General features: G+C 36.3%; 1 protein-coding gene across 2 annotated transcripts in view; it reads right to left on the minus strand.

The window, feature by feature from the left end:
- Positions 1-320: 320 nt before the first annotated feature.
- LOC131033153 (lipid phosphate phosphatase epsilon 2, chloroplastic) overlaps positions 321-19019 on the minus strand; it is a 75921-nt gene continuing 57222 nt past the window's right edge. For both annotated transcript variants that reach the window (XM_059218614.1, XM_057964289.2), the window contains one exon: positions 321-616. In XM_059218614.1, coding sequence (XP_059074597.1) covers positions 492-616 — 125 coding nt within the window. In that variant the 3' untranslated portion in view covers positions 321-491. The remainder of the gene's footprint in view (positions 617-19019) is intronic.

Here is a 19019-nt window from a genome sequence, read left to right on the forward strand (position 1 = left end):
GAATTATTTAAAATAATTTTAACAAGGCCTTTCTTTTTATAATAATATTTTTTCTTTTTTATATTGATAAATTCGAAGTCAAATACATGGTCTAATATATATATATATATATATATATATATATATATATATATATATATATATATATATATATATCTTTAAAATCTTGTGTACTAAAAACATAACTATTTTGAGAGGTCCCCACATTTTGTCTTAAGTACTTCTTTTGGAATGCACTATAAATCATTCAATGAGTATTATTAATACAATACCTTTTTAAAATATTTTTAAATAAAAATCTGGCACTGTTTTTAGTGGAATAATACAACATAGTATTTAATGAAAAATATTTGCTAATGGATAACATTTTGTCACTTTATTTGGAAAAAACCAAAGTCTAGATAAATCTTAGTTTTCATATATAAACAAATTTAAAAATTGAAACATATTAATCCAAAAGTTGAAATAACTACTTCAACAAGTACAAAGAATCAAACATCTTTTGCATTGTAAGTTTCCATATCCAAAACCATGAAATTGCTATGGTTGAACCAAGTAATACACCCACCATAACTTGTAAATGTGTGTGAAATCCTTCCAATACTCGAACCCATGCCTAAGGCATATCAAACACACCAAAATCTATAAATAGATAATTATATGTACTTTAATAAAAGAAAAATAGTAAATAACATACTCAAATAAATTGAAGCAGAGTAAGAGTTGGGTCCTTTACACAAGAAGTCATTGAATGAAAATTGCATTCATAATATTGATCATATTATCAAAATTATAGATATCATTAATAAATATCATAAGTTTAGATGTAATAAATAAGATGTCATTGAATGGTGAGAGGTATTAATTTTATGAAGAAAAGATACTTTCACATCCAAGTTTTATTAATGCTATAAAAATTATAAAATAAATAAATGATCTATCTACTACTCGCATTTGATATTTTATGTTGCTAAGGCTATAGTACAAATGCTAATATGTATTGTTTACATATATTAGGTTGATGCAAAAAGTGACTATTCTTCCTATTTGAAAATATAGAAATGTATCTATAGATACCTTAAGGAACACTAAATTAACTATTCTAAAAATCTTTTAGTCGATAAATACAATTCATATATACACATACATATATAGATATACAATATCTATGAACTCTATAAATTAAACAAAATAATGAACAATATGGCACTTGGATCACTCCCCAAATGAGAAAATTATATTGAGCTACAACGGGTAGTACAAACCCTTTAGGGTGGGAAATTTCATTAGATATTAACATTATCAAATAAAATGGGACATGATAACATACTAAATCCAATAACTCATAATGAGGTGTACACGCACATGCAATTTTATCAAGTCTCTAGATTCGTATTACAAATAAATAAAAAATAGCATGATAGAAAATTTTCCGTCCTAATCATAAATTCCAACAAAAATAAAATGTTATATTAGATATAAAAGAACATAAATGGAAAGTGTAGCTTAATCTATTCTTTATAAACTAATATTCTATACAACATTGTTATAGGAAAGTTACTAAGTTGTTAGTGAACTATGCAATATCTAACCAAATAAATAAATATTCAATAAATACCTTTCCACAAGGGAACATTTCAATAAAATATCACTCTTGAACAAGGTTACTTAATTTCTTCACACTAAAACTAACATCCCATAAACAAATTTAACATATTTCATTATTTTATGACACCACAAATCGGAAAGGTTGAAGTTAAGGGGAACAATGTAATTGTGTTTTAGTGGTGAGAGGATTAAAACAACTAAAAATATTTTTCATATTTCAAGAATTGCAAGAAACTTACTTTTTATATTGAATTTAAAGGGTTCTAGAGTCTGTGATATTGTACAAGTAGGGTTGTAGGTTAATCAAAGGAAACTTGGTGGTAGCTAAAGGATCTTAGATAAGGGATTTTCTTAGGTTTAGTGCCTCAATTTTTTGTAACTCTATCAATGCAATAGGAAATATTGAAATGGATGTGGGTCATCCCACAATAAGAGTTCACACTTGTTGGTCAAAGTAGGAAAATGAAATCAACATTTTGCACTACATCAACACATTTTGACACTTTTAGTAGCTAAATCGTTAGAAATTTGAAGATGAAGAAAACTACTTATTTGTGAGATTTTTTGTTTATATTCTAAATATATTTTTAAAAAGCAGAAATAAATTGTGATTTTTTTTTAAGTAACTTTTAATAAATAATTTTTATAGTGATTAGTTTTCTTTAAAAGTGGCATTTGTGTCATCATGCATAACTTTTTTTTAGACTACATGAATCGGGTAGCCACCCTATAAACTATAGTGTGTTGGGTAAATGTTTTAATGAGATTGGTGACACTAGCACAACACACCATTTTGTAATACATGGGTTGGGGGAAGATTGGACTTCATGACCTTGTGTCTACCATAGGAAGCTCTTGGAAATCAAGCCAGGCCCCTAGACCATGCATAATTTTTTTTATAGAAATGATTAACTTCTAATTTTTATAATATAGATTTGTCACATGAATATCTAGTGCATGGGTATTTTTTCATAATTTATTATTGCATATGTATTTCTTAACTAATTTTTGAAGTCAGAGTAATTATAATTTGGCAAGAGGTGTATGTCACCATGCATAACTTTCTTTGTATGCATTTGATTACACTTCTTTCTTTGTTAAAATGAGGATATCAATACTTAGGGAAAATATATTTTAGAATTTTTTTGTATTTCCCATTTTACCACGTGTGAAAAAGGAACTTTATCCTTGGTGAAAAACCTACATTCACATGAAATTAAAAAAAATATTGATGAAATATATTCAAAATTATATTTTTTGATAGCTTATAATAAGGGATACTTACAAAACATAACTTCTAAATGAATTAATTTGTCCCCCACAAAAGGTAAAGTAAAAGTGGGTTTTTGTCAACATTTTGATAGGTGCAATAGAGACTCCATTGTAGGTATGATTTAAGACTAGAGGGGTTCTTTCCAAGGGGATTTGATCTAAGATGGTCTGATATAACCCTCTTTAATTAAAACCCTTCAAATGGAACCTCTCAAAGCTTTAAATCATTATACTTTCTAAAAAATATGTGTTATCAAGAAAAAATCAAGATGTCTCAAGTTTGTAACCCATTAAAGTGGGATTACACATATATAATGTTGCACAAATTTTTGCAACATATAAGTGAAAAGGATCTTAAGACCATTAATTTTTTTTGTGAGTATTGTGTGTTTTGTAAATCTAGTAAATCTTCATCTCCTATTGCAAGATAATATCAAACAAAGAGGATACTAAAAATTATTCATTTGATATGTTTGATCTTGTTGATATTATTTATATTGGAAGAGGTCAATATTATTAGTTCTTGCCAAAGCAAAGAAAGATACTATTGCATTCATTCAATCTAATTTTTTAATTAGATTATTCAATCAGTCCATAGAACTAATATTTGTGAACAAAAAATCAATAGTCTAAATTTAATTTTTCTTTTACTTAATTATAGAAATGACAATTTTTATTATTTCTATTGGTAAGAGTAGGTATAAATTAATTTTTCTTTTAAAAAAATCACATTTTCCTTGCATTCAATTTTGTTATGAGGCCCACTAATTGTACAAATAATAATAATTGTAGTTTAAGACAAAATTAAATGTCATTTCATTTATAACTAAGAATGCATTAAATGCAATTCCAATGAAAACTAACATCTACCAAAATATTTAAGAGTCAAATTGCCAAGTGTACTGGTGCTGAAAGCCTACCTGACATCCAGCAATGACATATTTATTTGGGCATGTTTCAAGATAATTAATAAAATTTCTATATATTATTAAAATAATAATAAATCATGACCCTCTCAATATCCTTCATTTAAGACATTTTTTATTTAAAATCGTGCTTATCTAATATCTTAAGATCCTTTTCACTTATATGTTCCAAACATTTGTGCAACATTAATCCCACTTTAATGGGTGACAAACTTGAGACATCTTGTTTTTTTCTTGAAAACACATATTTTTTAGAAAGTATAATGATTTAAAGCTTTGAGAGGTTCCATTTGAAGGGTTTTAATTAAAGAGGGTTATATCAGACCATCTTAGATCAAACCTCCTTGGATAGAAGCCCTCTAGTCTTAGATCATACCTACAATGGAGTCTCTACTGCACCTATCAAAATGTTGACAAAAAACCACTTTTACTTTACCTTTTGTGGGGGACAAATTCATTCATTCATCTATCCTATCTCTTTTTCTCCACTATCTCTCCATTTTTCTTCTTTCATCTTTCCATGTATATCTATCTTATTGTCTTTCCAACTCTCTCTATCACTATATCTTTCCCTCTATCTACCTCTCTCTATGTATAATTTCATATCCTTATCTTTATATCTATCTCTCTCCCTTCTTCTTGTTCTTTCTCTCCATCTCTATCCACATATCTCTACCTTTCTCTCTGTGAGATTATGCTTGAAGCAACCAAGATCAAAGAGACCAATAGATAGCACAGTGACAAAGAGAGATAAAATATGATAAGAATAAATTGTATTCCTATCAAGATGAAAAAGAGATCAAATGGATCATCATTAATTACTACATATAATGTAGATGAGCATTCTTATAAAGGCAAGGCTAAGAGACAAGAGAGCACACAATGATGACATGTGGGTCAATGAGATGCAAGGGTAGGTATGAGTAGGTAGGAGAAATAGTAAAATATTCCACATGAGGTAGATCACCCACCGAAGGTGGAATTATCACCCCACAATAAGTGGATATGATAAAGTAACAAGAAGATCACACCTTAAAAGATGGAAATTATCCTACATCCACACTCCCAATGTATTCATATCTCCCTAAGTGTCTCATATGCAAACTACAATTTTATGCATGTACCTAAGTAAACTTAAGTAAAGTGTAATTATATCCAAGATGAATAATTAATTACACCAACACCCCCCCTTAAGTGCAACTTAGGGGAATGCACTTAAGTCTACAATGCAACTAAGCAATGCAAGATGGGTCCCAGATATAAGGCCATGTTAGGTACCCATGTACAAATGCAAATGCAATCTACCATAAAGCAAGGAAAGATAGAAAAGACCAATGGGAAAAAACCATCCCCCAAAAGAGAGATGAAAACTATACAAGGATCTCTCAAAGAAGTATGTGAAGTACTAAACCCCATGTGAGGATAAAGCCTCCCCCATATGAGAGAAGAAGAGAAGCTAGGTAGCCCCCCCTCAATGTAGAATATGCACCAATGGTAGAAGCTGGAAACTAAATGAAGAAACTGCTCCACAAATGTCGAACAATGTTCCTCCCCTTGGGAAGAAACAAAACCAACGGTGTATCCATGAAGTCTCCCCAATCATGAAGGGAATATGTAGGAAAAAAACTCATGATGAATGAAGTATTTGAAAACTACTTAGGTGTCTTCATGTCGATGTTGAAATTTACCCCCTCCAAAGGTGGTGAACTATTCCACGCTGCTGAAAAAGGCACTCCAAGATCTAGTGGAGAGGAATGTAGAACAAGTCTCAAAGACTCAAATGTCTCCTCTAAGGATAAAGAGACCTCCTCCAACTATTGTACATAGGAATCCACAGTCATGTCAACCTCGAAAGAATGATTATGTATAGAATGAGAAAGAGGGTCAGAGTTCCCCTTGCAACATTCGAAGAAGGATCATCTTCATCAAAGAGAAGATGAATATCATCAATGATGTCTCCCAAATCTGAAATGTAGGACTCCACAAATAAACCTGGAATGTTTGTCAAGTAGTCATCCCAATGAACTGAAGTTGGAGGACAACGGATATCCTATTGCACTGAATCACAAGAAGGAAAAATCGTCACATCATCTGCATCATCAAGTGCAATAGGCGATGTGATATCAAGAGGAGGAGATGAAATGCAAGGTTCAAGAATGAGGTCACATGTGAGAATCCCCAAGTTCAAGTACCCAAAGTTCTCCTCAAAATCTGAATCATCACAATAAGTGTGATCATCATTTGTAGAATCATCCTCATCAATAGCAACAAAATCTAAAAAGGAATATAACCGAGATGCATGGTCCATCACCCTAGTCACAATGATAGCTTTTCTCTCCAAGTCTCTAATGATAACTGACTCAGGTGTGAACTCCATATTTTTCTTTGTTGCCCCATGTGTGATTTGATAGATGGAAAGAAGATTATTTATCAAATGGGGTACATACAACACATCATTGAAGGAGTTATCCCCAATAGAAATAGATCCTTTCCCAATCACATCCATATATGTATGATTTCCCATCAAAATCTATGGCATGGTGCAAGGCTCAAATGTAGAAAACATAGTCTATGAAGATGCCATATGATGAGAAGCCCATGAATCTAGAAGTCATCTCCCTAAATCATGACTTGTAGTAGGACAGAGAGCTTGTCCTTTTCTTTTCCCAAGAGAGTGAGTCTTCCCACTTGTTAAGGCCATCAATGCTTGCCCTTTCCCCTTTGATTGTGAGGATGTGGAAGGTGGTGAATCCTCCTTCATTTAGGCATTAGGCAAATCAATGTTGTGCTTTTTGAGGATATGTATGAGCTCATAAATCTTCTTAGAATGGCAATGATGCTCCTCATGACTAACCTTTTCACAATAGGCACAAGTAGGTCTCTCCTTCTTTGGTGAATTGTCCTTCTTGGTAGAGGATGAATCTCCTTGTTGTGGAGAAGGTGGTGCTTTGTCCTTAGTCTTTGATTGGCCTTTCTTCTTGTTTGAGTTGTCCTTTCCTTGATTTCCTTTGTTCCCTTGAGTTGCCACTAATGCTTGAGACTTAGAAGTCTTAACAATGCCCATGCTTATCAACTTAGTTTGCTCCATCATCAACATGTTCGTGAAAGCATCAAATCTAGGCATTGTGTAGCTTGAACCTGTATGCGGGAAAAGCGGGTTGATAGAACTTGAAAAGTGAAAAATGGAGTTCTATGGAGCTTTGCTCACACACTCACGGGACTTCTTGGTGCAAGCTATGGAGTAATGAAGTATCACTCAGCTTCCCAAGGTTGGTCCCATGGTTCTCTATCTTACACAGTCCCTCAAACCAATGTTTTTGCTCTAAGATCACTGAGCAAAATGGTTTAGGGATGGAAAATGCAAGAACGAGGGATGCTTTTTGTTGGTTTTAATATGAGATGCATCCTAAGCTATGCATGATTCTAGAAATGCAATAAACTAACTATAAGATGACAAGGTTAGTATGAATACTATCCTAACATGATATATTAGTCTATGATTGAGCTAAATGATAAAGAAAGTATTCTAAACATGCATATTTAGACTAATTCCTAGTTAAAGAGAGGCTAAAATGATGAGCATAAAAATGGTATGAAAGCTTGAATGTATTTGAGCATAAGTATGATACTACAAACTTGGATGATATAAGAATGGAGGAATGAGAGCTCTATTTATAGCAAAAATAGGGCAATGGATGGTCAGGATTGAAAGGTTTAATCAAGGGTTGAGTTTGAAAGTTGGGGATCCATATTTGCAATTGGCACCAATGAAACGGTGACAATTGTCAACATAGGGTTGGGTTGAGAGAAGGGGTTGGAGGCATTAAATGCCTGAGAAGACCTTATGGTTATCTAGAGGGTAAGGGTCAAGCCTAAGTTAAGATTACCCATTGGATTAAGAGTTAATCCAAGGATAAACTCTTGTGCAAATGATTAAGGAATAACCATGGTCAAAGAAATGAATGCTTGATGAGACCCTTGGGTTAGATGGAGGTTGAGTTAAAAGAAATTCTTTAACCATGCTAGAGGGTTGAGTTAACCATTAATGGTTTGGGAGACTTTAGAAAATTAACTGGTTGAAGACTTGAAGCCTTTAATGGTTATCAAAGACTTTAAGGGTTTGAGAAGTGACTTCCCTTTGCTTAGGGATGTGACAAAGCTTAGAAGATGGGTTAGGCTAATTAGAAGTGATTAGAAGAGTCTAGAAGAGGTTAGAAAGAGGGTTAGGATGCAAGTGGGAGGTGTAAGATTTTGCAAGTGGATGGAGGGATAATAAGATTTAATTGAAATAAAGTTAATTTAATTCAATTTGGTTGTAATTTGGGGAAATTAAATAAATTAGATTTATTCAATTTAGGATAACTATTTAATTAAATTTGAATTTAATTAAAAGTGGATAGAAGGGATTTAATTGAATAAAATGATTTAATCATTAAATGGGTATAGTGAATTTAATTGAGTAATTTATTTAATTAAATAGAGGAATGCGGATAATTTAATTAAATTGGATTTAATCAAATAAAGAAATGAACATAAAATATTCATTTAGGAATATGGTCATTTTTATACGTCTACATTTTGCCCCTCTTTGAAGTGACGTGTGTGCACATGTTATTTCAAAGAAAATGATGTGTTTATCATGATTTTATGATCAAATGAAATTTTTATGTTGTTTTTACAATTTTCTAGTTGTGCCCCAGATTTAATTTGATGTGTGATGCCCCAGATTCGATATTTGATGGTGATGCCCCCTCGGGAGATGAATCAATATTTTAAAAAATTTGATTTGATTTGGTGATTTGTGTTTGGTGTGTATGATTTTGGCTATGTGAAATGTTGAAATTTTTTCAACTCCCGATAATTTACACATTTTAGGGTATAAGGGAGACCACGAGCATATTACATGCCCATTTCCCTAACCCTAATTTCATTTTTCTCCTATAAAAGGGGAAAAGTGTCTTTATTTGATTCATTTGTGCATTGTTGACTTTTGAGAAAGAGAATTTGGAGAGAAGTCAAAATGCCTATTCCATATTCCAGGCATCATTTTGAGCGCGTTCGAAGGTACCGGAGACTTGCCACATATGGACCACTAGTAAGTCAACACTTTTGACCCTTTTTTGATTTTTGATTTTGTCATTTTTTGTCATTTTTTTTTTTTGAAATTCAGTTTTAGCGGTTTAGCGTGTCAAAGTTGCAAGTTAGCGCATATGAAAATTTAGGTAGCGCATGAAGTTTGTTTTTAGGGCGGCATCCAAAATAAAATAGTGTAGCGCATAGAAGTTTTGTGTTAGTGCATGGCGGGAAAGTAGTGCATGTGAAACATAGGATAGCGTGTCAGGTCAATAGGGTAGCGTGTGAGGAAGACCTAGCACATAGGGGTCACAGGGTTTCGCATGGGTAAGGGGTTTTAGCGCGTAGGGTAGACCTAGCACATATGGTTAAATAGGTAGCGTCAGCAAGGTATAGGTTAGCGCATAAATAGGGTTTAGTGCATAGGGTAGGTTAGGTGGCGCATTGGGGAAAAAGGATAGCACGTAGAAGTATTCTAGCGCATAGGGTAAACAAATTAGCACGTGGGAAAAACAGTTTAGTGCATGGGTAGATTTTAGTGTGTAGATAATCTGTTTTAGTGCATCAGAAAAAAAAAATTGTGAGATGGGGTGATTTGCAAAATTGTTGTGTTTTTCTATCATGGTTTTTATTGATTTGTCCAATATGAGTGTTGATATAACTTGTTTTGATTTGCGATATTTCAAGTTATGCATGTGTTGGTTTGATCAAAGCATGATTTGTGTTTGCACTTTGTTTCAAGTTCAATGTGTGAAGCCTGATTTGTGTTACAAGCTGATATGGGTTGGAAACTGGAGTTGTTTTACAAGCTGATATGGGTGGGAAACTTGAGTTGTTTTACAAGTTTATGTGATTTGGAGACTTGAGTTGTTTTACAAGTTTTGATATGGTTTTTGATAACTTGAGTTGTGTTACAAGTTGATATGAAATGATAGGATGTTAAACTTGGTGTATATGAGTAATTTATTTCATGTTGTTGATGTGATTTTGATTTTGATATCTTTGTTTTGATGTGGAAAACTGATATTGGACTTGTTTTGCTGGTTGACAGGAGCGATTGGGCATGGTTTAGTCATGTGAGCGATTTCCTAGGCCTTAGACTCTGATACCATGGTTGACACAGGTCAACCTGGATATTATTGAGAGATGTGGGTTGACGTCCTTGTTGGATATGCCTCGGTTCACCATGAACCGGGGGTTACTTACAGTGCTCGCAGAGAGGTGGCACAATGACACAAACACCTTCCACTTTGCCACGGGTGAGATGACAATCACGCCAGAGGACTGTTACAAGATTCTATGCATACCAGTAGTAGGTGCACTACTACCATATGAGCAGTTAGAGGAGGGTGGCACAGAGGCACTTCGCCACATTTTTCATGATGAGACAGTATGCGGATACGAGATCCCATGGTAGGAGTTCCTAGACTTGGATTATGCACCACTTCCATCAGTACTGGCAGGGTTTATCGGTGGATTCCTTTGTCCTGATCGTAGGTCAAAGGGATTCTCTGTGGGATGGGGGTTGGTGTTAGAGGACATGGTTACACATGGCCACAATTTTGCGTGGGGATCAGCTATGCTAGCCCATCTGTACAGGGACTTGCATGAGGTGGTATACCTAGGTTATGGTAGTTTTTCAGCTGACGTGACTCTCTTGCAGTTATGGTGCTGGGAGCACATTTCGGCCACTAGGCCATTAGTAGACAAAGATAGGCCTGTTGGATGTGCCTATGCCTATGGGTACAGGGGTCTAGTTGTCTAGCGGAAGCTGGGCAAACTAGAGCATTGGAGGAGAGTGCTGGATGACATTGATACGGTCACATGGCGACCGTATACAGGATGTGAGATGTGGGCGAAGGATGGGCTGGAGATGCCCTATGTGTTTATGACAAGATACCTGATTGGGAGGACCCCATTTGTTATTGAGAGGTTCGTGGTGACCAAAGTTTTGCGATAGTTTGGTCGACAGCAGGGTATACCTCAGGGGGCCTGTTTATATGCATGGTAGAGGCAGGACATACCAGATTGGGGTCTGACCATTGATAGTACAGTGGCCGTGGAGGAGTTTGTCAGTTTGGCGGGCTAGATATGGGATTATACCCTAGAGATTTTGGATGCGGGCATGACAGATGAGTTCACGAGATTGTTTGTTGCATGGGAAGTGGTGAGAATTTCAAATCTAGATGAGATGCGGCCAACATTTGATGATGATGATGAGGAGGGAGGTGGAGATGATGAGGATGATGGAGATGGTGGAGGAGGTTGATGAGGGAGAGGAGATCAGGGGAGGAGGGGAGATCGAGGGAGGAGGGGAGATAGAGGTTTGGAGAGAGCAGTCAGATGGGCGGTGATGGACAGGGGGAGAGGCGGATTGGCAATTGGAGCAAGTGGAGAGGGGAGGATAGGAGAGGTTCTAGCTGTAGTGGGGGGACAGATGAGGCAACACGGCCAGCTCAAAGGAGGACAGATGTGCTCCCACCTCCAGCACCGAGGACAGGCAGAGTTAGAGGGGATGCCCCTGCACAGGTACCGCTACGGGTTTGGATCCCCAATCATGTTGAGGATGCACATATTCAAACTCTGCAAGTGACTATACAGCAGCTGCAGGCACAAGTATTGACATATCAGCGACAGATTGCGTAGTTGACCACTGAGTGAGACACAGAGATAGAGCGATGGGGTCAAGCGGAGGAGCTTGTAGTGAGCATGCAGAGAGCAATAGCGAGTGGTCCGATGAGAGACACCCTGAGAGAGCTATCTTTGAGAGCTCAAGAGGTGGAGTACTACCGTCGGCACTATGAGGCTGTGGTACCCAAGGATCGCTGAGTACAGAGATTCACACAGTCAAGATCTAGTCGATCTCGAGATACTGGGTCGCGGTCCGAGAGCCAAGGTGTGACAGGGCCATCAAGATAGGATCCCCCTGGAGATCCAGGGGTGGGGACATCTGGAGCCAGACCATCTCCATCAGGGGATAGCCATACTTGAGAGACATGGTCTCTGTTGTATTTTTTATCATTGTATTCTTTGTACTGGACACAGAGATGATAGATTTTGTACATTTTGATCATTTTTGGAGATATATATATATATATATATATATATGGCATCATTATCTTTGATCATGTGGTGTGTTATATGGATGTATGTGCTGATGTGTTATGTTCTTTACATTATGATGATGCAATGCTTAAATATATGATATAATGTATGATGCAGGATGTATGCTTTGATATGTTTGTGAGATGTATTTAAAAAATGAGATGTATGATAATGATATGCAACTAATTATGAAATGATATGCAACTAATTGTGAAATGATATGCAACTATTTGTAAAATGATATGCAACTAATTGTAAAATGATATGCAACTAATTGGAAAATGATATGCAACTATTTGTTTTTGGTAGCATTCTCATTCTGTATTTGCCATCTGATATAGCCACATGTTGTTTGCTTTCTTTGTAGGTATCATCATTGAGCATTGATTTCTTTAGGATATGTTGAAAATTTATACAAGCATAATGGTATAATTGAACCATAATGACTTGAGAAAAATTTACATGACAGTTGATTTTGCAAGATAGCACAAGCGTCAAGGTATAATTGAACAAGGACGACCAGAGTGCAGATTGCGTAAAAATAGACAAGATTGAATCATTTGTATGCGTGAAGTGGAATCATGCCTTCAGTGATATTCGATGTATCACTTCCCGAGGCAAGTATCCACATAGTACAAGTGATCGCCTCCTAGACAAAAGACTAAGAAAATATTGGAGTTTCCCCATGATCTCTAGCTATGAAGCATTTTAGTGAGAAAAGGGAGAGAATCCAATAATTTAAAATTTTCAATAATGCAAAAATAGTCAGATTTTATGCGATAATGCAACATGTAGTACTTCAAAAAATCATCCATCCTTGGTATTTTTGTGTTTCTTTGTTTTGCTTTGCGATGAAGTGTAGTTTTGGTAGTTGGATGCAATGCTTCTGAGTTTTGTTTCGAGTTTTGACATTTTGAATGTTTACAAGTTTTGATGATTTATTGCCCCTAGCTGAGTTTGCCTCTTGATGTGAATATGTATAGTGATTTCCAAGCCATGGTGGAATGTGGTAAGAGGATATATATGTATAAACCAGGATAGTGACTACGCTAAGTATGTCCTGAATGGATATGCACTAAGTGTTGGGCGATGGCCGATAGTGTTTTTAAGGATACGGATAAAATGGTATGGAGATAGATAGAGGAGTCGTTCTTTCACAATAGTGCCTGTTTACCAGGTTTTCACCATTTTTTTTATTGTACATTTTTATTTGCTTTTTTTGGATTGTTTGATTTTTTTGATTTTTGATTTTTTTTATTTTTTTGGCTTTTTTCGTGCATTAGGCTACTTAAGTGTAGTACTTCTTTAGATGGATGTTGTTAGTTGGTTCGTCGAGCATATCTCCTTCTGAATTTGTTAGCTGATAGGTACCTGATCCATAGACTGATATGATGACATAGGGACCCAACCAGTTAGGTTCAAACTTCCCTTTCTTTTCTCGATCTTGCTGATTTCTTGGATTTTCTTTGAGGACCAGGTCACCAACTTTGAAGTTGTGAGGGATGACTTTGTGGTTGTAGCTCCTGCACATGCGTTGTTGATATGCTTTGAGATGAGTGTAAGCATGCTGACATCTTTCATCTAATAGTTCGAGTTCTTGTAGTCAGTTAACTCGATACTTTTCATCTAGGATTAAACCTTTCAAAGAGACTCTGAGAGATGGGATTTCTACTTCCAGGGGTAAAATGGCCTCTGATCCATATACCAATGAGTATGGTGTTGCTCCTGTAGGTGTGCAGATGCTGGTTCTATATGCCCAAAGTGCTGGATTAAGTTGTACGTGCCAATCTTTGCCTGCATCATTCACTGTTTTCTTTAGGATCTTTAGTATTGTCTTATTAGATGCTTTTGCTTGACCATTTCCCTGTGGGTAGTATGGTGTAGAGAATCGATGTTGGATTTTGAATTTTTCACATAGTTCTTGTACAACTTGGTTTTTGAAAGGCCGTCCATTATCTGTGATGATTGAACTTGGAATACCATATCTGCAAATTAGATAATTTAGGATAAAAGAGGCAATTTGTTTCCTAGTCATAGTGGTCATGGGGACTGCTTCTATCCACTTGGTAAAGTATTTTGTTGCAGTTATAATTAACTTGTGTCCATTTGAAGATGAAGGATGAATTTTGCCGACCAAGTCTAACCCCCACTGACAGAAGGGCCAGGATGTCGTGAATGGTTGCAGTTCCTGTGCTAGTGCATGTATCAGATTGCCATGGATCTGGCATTTAGGACATTTCTTGGCGAAGTGGTATGAATCTTTCTCCATTGTAGGCCAGTAGTATCCCATCCTTAGAAGCTTTTTAGCAAGAGTAGTCCCACTTGAATGTGTTCCACAAATACCTTCGTGAAGCTCATGTAAAGCAGAATTAGAATCATTACGATCAAGGCAATGAAGAAGAGTACCATCTAGACCTCGACGATACAAAGTATCAGCAGTAAGGGTATAACGGGTAGCTTGTCAGATAAAATTCCATTTCTGCTTATAGGATTGGTCAATGGGTAAGATATTATTCTTAAGGTAGTTGTATATTGGTCCATATAACGGAGAATCTGAACTAGTCAAGGCATAGATAACATGGGATTTAGAGTGGTCATAAGCTGGGGAGAACAGTTGCTCTACCAAAATCTCATAACGACTTTGTTGCTCTGAAATTTGTAGTAATGAACCGATAGTAGCCATTGCATCGGCTACTTTGTTGTTCAACCTTGGTATTTTCTTGAAGGTGATGTGCACAAAATACTGTTTGAAGTCATCCACCATTCACTTGTAGGGTAGCAACTTGTCATCCTTTGTCTGATAGTCATTGTTGATTTGATAGACAACTAGTTGTGAGTCTCCGTAGACCTTTAACTCTATGATTTTCCATTCTACGGCCATTTTGATGCCTATAACCAATGCCTCATATTCAGCCACATTATTTGTGCATGGGAACATAAGCCTATATGATCTTAGTATAGTGTGTCCTTCAGGAGTGATGAAAAGAATGCCAGCACCTAAACCATGTTGTGTGTAGGATCCATCAAAGTATAAGGTCCATTGTTTGGTAGAAAGAGTAAGAACATCCCTATCCAAAAATTCAATCTCCATAGTTTGTTTTTCTGGTAGCGATGCTTTAGCTAGTTGATCTGCAATTGCTTGTCCTTTGATGGCTCATCTTTCTATGTATTGGATGTTGAATTCACTGAGAATCATGACCCATTTAGCCAATCTGCTTGTAAGAGATGCCTTGTTGAGTAGATATTTGAGGGGATCAATTTTTGCCACTAGCTTAATTGTGTGCGCTAGCATATAATGTCAAAACTTTTGAGATGCGAAGACCACTGTTAGGCAAGCCTTTTCATTGAATGTATAGTTGAATTCATAGCCATTCAATGTCCTACTGATATTGTATATGGCTTGTTCTTTTCCTTGTTGATCTTCTTGTGCCAATAGTGCCCCCAGCGATATATCTGTTGTTGAGATATATAGGATAAGTGGCTTTCCTATGACTCGTGGTACCAGAACTGGTGGATTCATCAGGTACTATTTGATTTGGTAAAAAGATTCTGCACACTTGGTTTCCCATCTGAATGGTACATTTTTGTGTAGTAAATGGTTAAATGGTAGACTTTTATCTACTAGCTAAGCGATGAATCGCCTGATTGATTGAAGTCATCCTTGTAGAGATCTGAATTGATTGATATTCTTTGGTGGTGGCATTTCCATAATGGCTTGTACTTTTGCTGGATCTACTTCAATACCTTTAGCTGAGACTATATAGCCTAGTAACTTGCCAGATGTAACCCCGAAGACACACTTCTTAGGGTTGAGCCTAACATGGAATTTCTTCAATCGATCAAAGATCTTTGTCAAGATGCTTAGATGTTTCGCTCTAGTGAAGGATTTAGCTAGTAAATCATCCACATAATCTTCCATAAATGTGTGCATCATGTCATGAAAGATTGTTGTCATTGCTCTTTGATAAGTGGCCCCTGCATTCTTTAAGCCAAAAGGCATAACATTCCAATAGTATGTTCCCCAAGGATAGGTGAACGTTGTTTTATCTTGATCTTTTGGGGCTATTTTGATTTGATTATAGCCTGAGAAACCGTCCATTAGTGAGAGCATTGCATGTCCTGTCGTGAGGTCTACAATTACGTCGATATTAGGCAGAGGAAAGTCATCTTTTGGACAAGCTTTGTTGACATCTCTGAAGTCGGTGCATATTCTGATACTACCATCTGGTTTTGATACTAGAACAATGTTGGAAATCCACTCTGCATAGTCAATGGGCCGGATGAATCTGACATCTAATAGTTTCTTTAGTTCAATTTTGACCATGAGTGCTACCTATGGATTCATCTTTCGTAGCTTTTGCTTTACTGGTTTAACTCCTGAAGAGATGGACAAGTGATGCATGATCAAGTGTGGATCAACTCTGGGCATATCGGCATATGACCAAGCAAAGTTAATTTGCTTTTCTTTAAAGAAAATGATGAATGCTGATCTTTCCTCCTTTGTTAGAGATTCTGCAAGGTGTATGTTTTTTACTGCTTTTGTGGTACCGATGTTGATTGATTGAGTGGGCTCAATCAATATGGGTGATCGCTCATGAAAGTACTCAGGAAGAGTGTCAAGTCTCTCATCATTAGGTGCCTTAAAAAGGTTTTCACCCTCAGATGCATCCTTTATTTTAACTTTTTTGTGATCTAGAGCTGCCATTGACTGGTTTTCAGCATTAGATCTTTTACTTGGTTCATTTTTGTGACTGAGAGACTTGGCACTCCCTGATTGGAAGATATTGTTACTTTGTTCACTAGTAGAGCCTATTTCTGGATTTACGGTACATAGGTAATGGATAATAGATTCATCATTTGGGAAAATGGGTATATCATGGATTTCAGGTTCATCCCAGTCGATGAGATCAGGAAAAACAAGTGGTAAGGAATCGTTAGGTGGATCAAGTTCTGCTACTGTAAGTGTCAGGATAGAAGTTTCATCGTGTTTGTTCTTGGTTTTAAAGAAGTCCAGGATTTCATCAAGGTCTTCGATGGTATTATCTTCTGTATAGACTTGTTCATAATGTTTCTGTTCGCTTTCCTTGGTGTCATAGATATTCTGAGGTCCAAATTCAAGAGGTCTATTTTCTACGTTATGTTTTTCTTGAGAAAGGGATATGGAATCAGTATTGTTAGTGATATCTGTAGTAGCATTTGAGCAGCTACCCCATTCATATTCATTTGAATCAGTCTCAGAGGCATCATCCCAGATTCTATTAGTGTTGTAAACTGGTATTTTGTATGGTGAAAATAAATCTTTGATAATGGATACCATTTTGATAGTTTTTGTTAACTTGGTATCAGATCCTTCTACTTTTTGTATTTGTTCATAGATTGTGCCTCCTCTGGGAGAAATAATGGTATCCTGAGATGATCTTATTTGTTCTTGGCATATTGGATTTTGACTATGAGCTACTGCTGCAGATATGGCCTTCTTGTGGCTTAGAAGCTTTTCCTGATATAACTTTTGTTCTTGACATTCCTGTGCCTTGCGGATTGTTTCTGCTTATTCAAAGAGTGCTTCCTGCCAGTATTCTTCTTTGTACTTCTTCTTTACTTTCCATTGAGGTTTTGCAGTTATGCGGGGTGGCTTTCTTAATAGGAAAGTGAGCTTACAACCCAGTCCTATTTTGTCTCTACTGGGCTATGAAGGAAGATCTATGGGTTCAGTGACTCCTTCTTTGCATTTCCCAATAGGTCCTTTACCATCATATCCCATTTGCTGCATGATTAAGTATCCTTTTCCATATAGGTGTGTAGGTAGAACAATGTCTAGAGCAGCTGCTCTGTTACCTTCTTCCTCATCTTTGTATAACCAGCTAAGAATATCCTTGTCTTCTGATTCATGTGCTAGAGTGCCCAATTGGATGACGGTACCATCAAATTTGGCAATGGGCTAAGTGACCAGATGTGTCGATGTAGTAGGCAATCCATGAGATCTGGGTGATGTCGGTAATTTGGCCAAACATAGGGGCTCCAAAGAGTATTCTCCCATACCTTGGTCTTTGATTTGCATTTTCTACTTGAAATCTCTAGATAATGAGTTGGGCTTTTCTGTTTGTAGATTTGATGTTGAAGATCACTTCTTTTCTCTATTATGAGGAACCAAACTATCTTGGGCTGCCCCCATTGCGTTACAATGTTGAAATGGATTGTGATCAGTAGATATGGAGATTTCTTGTCCGTCATAAGGAAATTTGACACATTGGTGATACATCGAAGGCACTGCTTGCATTTCATGTATCCAGGGCCGCCCTAACAAAATATTATAGGTGAGATCTATGTCTAAGACCTGACACATAGTATCCTTTTACACTGGTCCCACTTGAATAGGTAACATCAAGGTTACTTTTAGAGGACCTTTCCTCATCATCATATGCCTTTATGGTAATCTTCTTTCAGGGATCAATAGACTCTTCTGAGAAGCCTAATGCATGGATAAGCTTTAAAGTACATATATTAAGTCCAGCTCCTCCATCTATTAAGACTCTTTTTACTCGATGTTTGCAAACAATGACTTTGATATTTAGAGGAGTGTTATGCGGATGACTCAAGGAAGTATTGTCATGCTCTGAGAAGGTGAGGTTATGAGGTCTAGTCATATGGGTGATCATGGCTTGAAATCTATCCGTATATAGATTCTGAGGTACATTGGTTTCCAATAGTGCTTGTTCCAATATGTCTTTGTGCTTCGGTGATAGTTTCAGCAATTCTAGTATAGATATTTGAGCTGGAGTTTTGCGTAGTTGGTTAACCAAGTCATATTGGATTTTTGGTGTAGTAGTTGTAGGCGCAATGTGTCCTTTTAAGACATATTTCTAAGTTCGGGTTGTCACATTAACAGATTCATGATCACGCTGATCTCAGATGGTGATGACATTTACTTGATGATCTTCAGCTGATATGTGATTTATGGTGTTGTTGTAGATATGGTTGATACGAGCTCCGCATGTATCATCCGAGGTTGAAGCTCCATCTTTGTTGTAATTTGGA

This window comes from Cryptomeria japonica, chromosome 4 (assembly GCF_030272615.1).
Source record: "Cryptomeria japonica chromosome 4, Sugi_1.0, whole genome shotgun sequence".
Classification (NCBI taxonomy): Eukaryota; Viridiplantae; Streptophyta; class Pinopsida; order Cupressales; family Cupressaceae; genus Cryptomeria; species Cryptomeria japonica.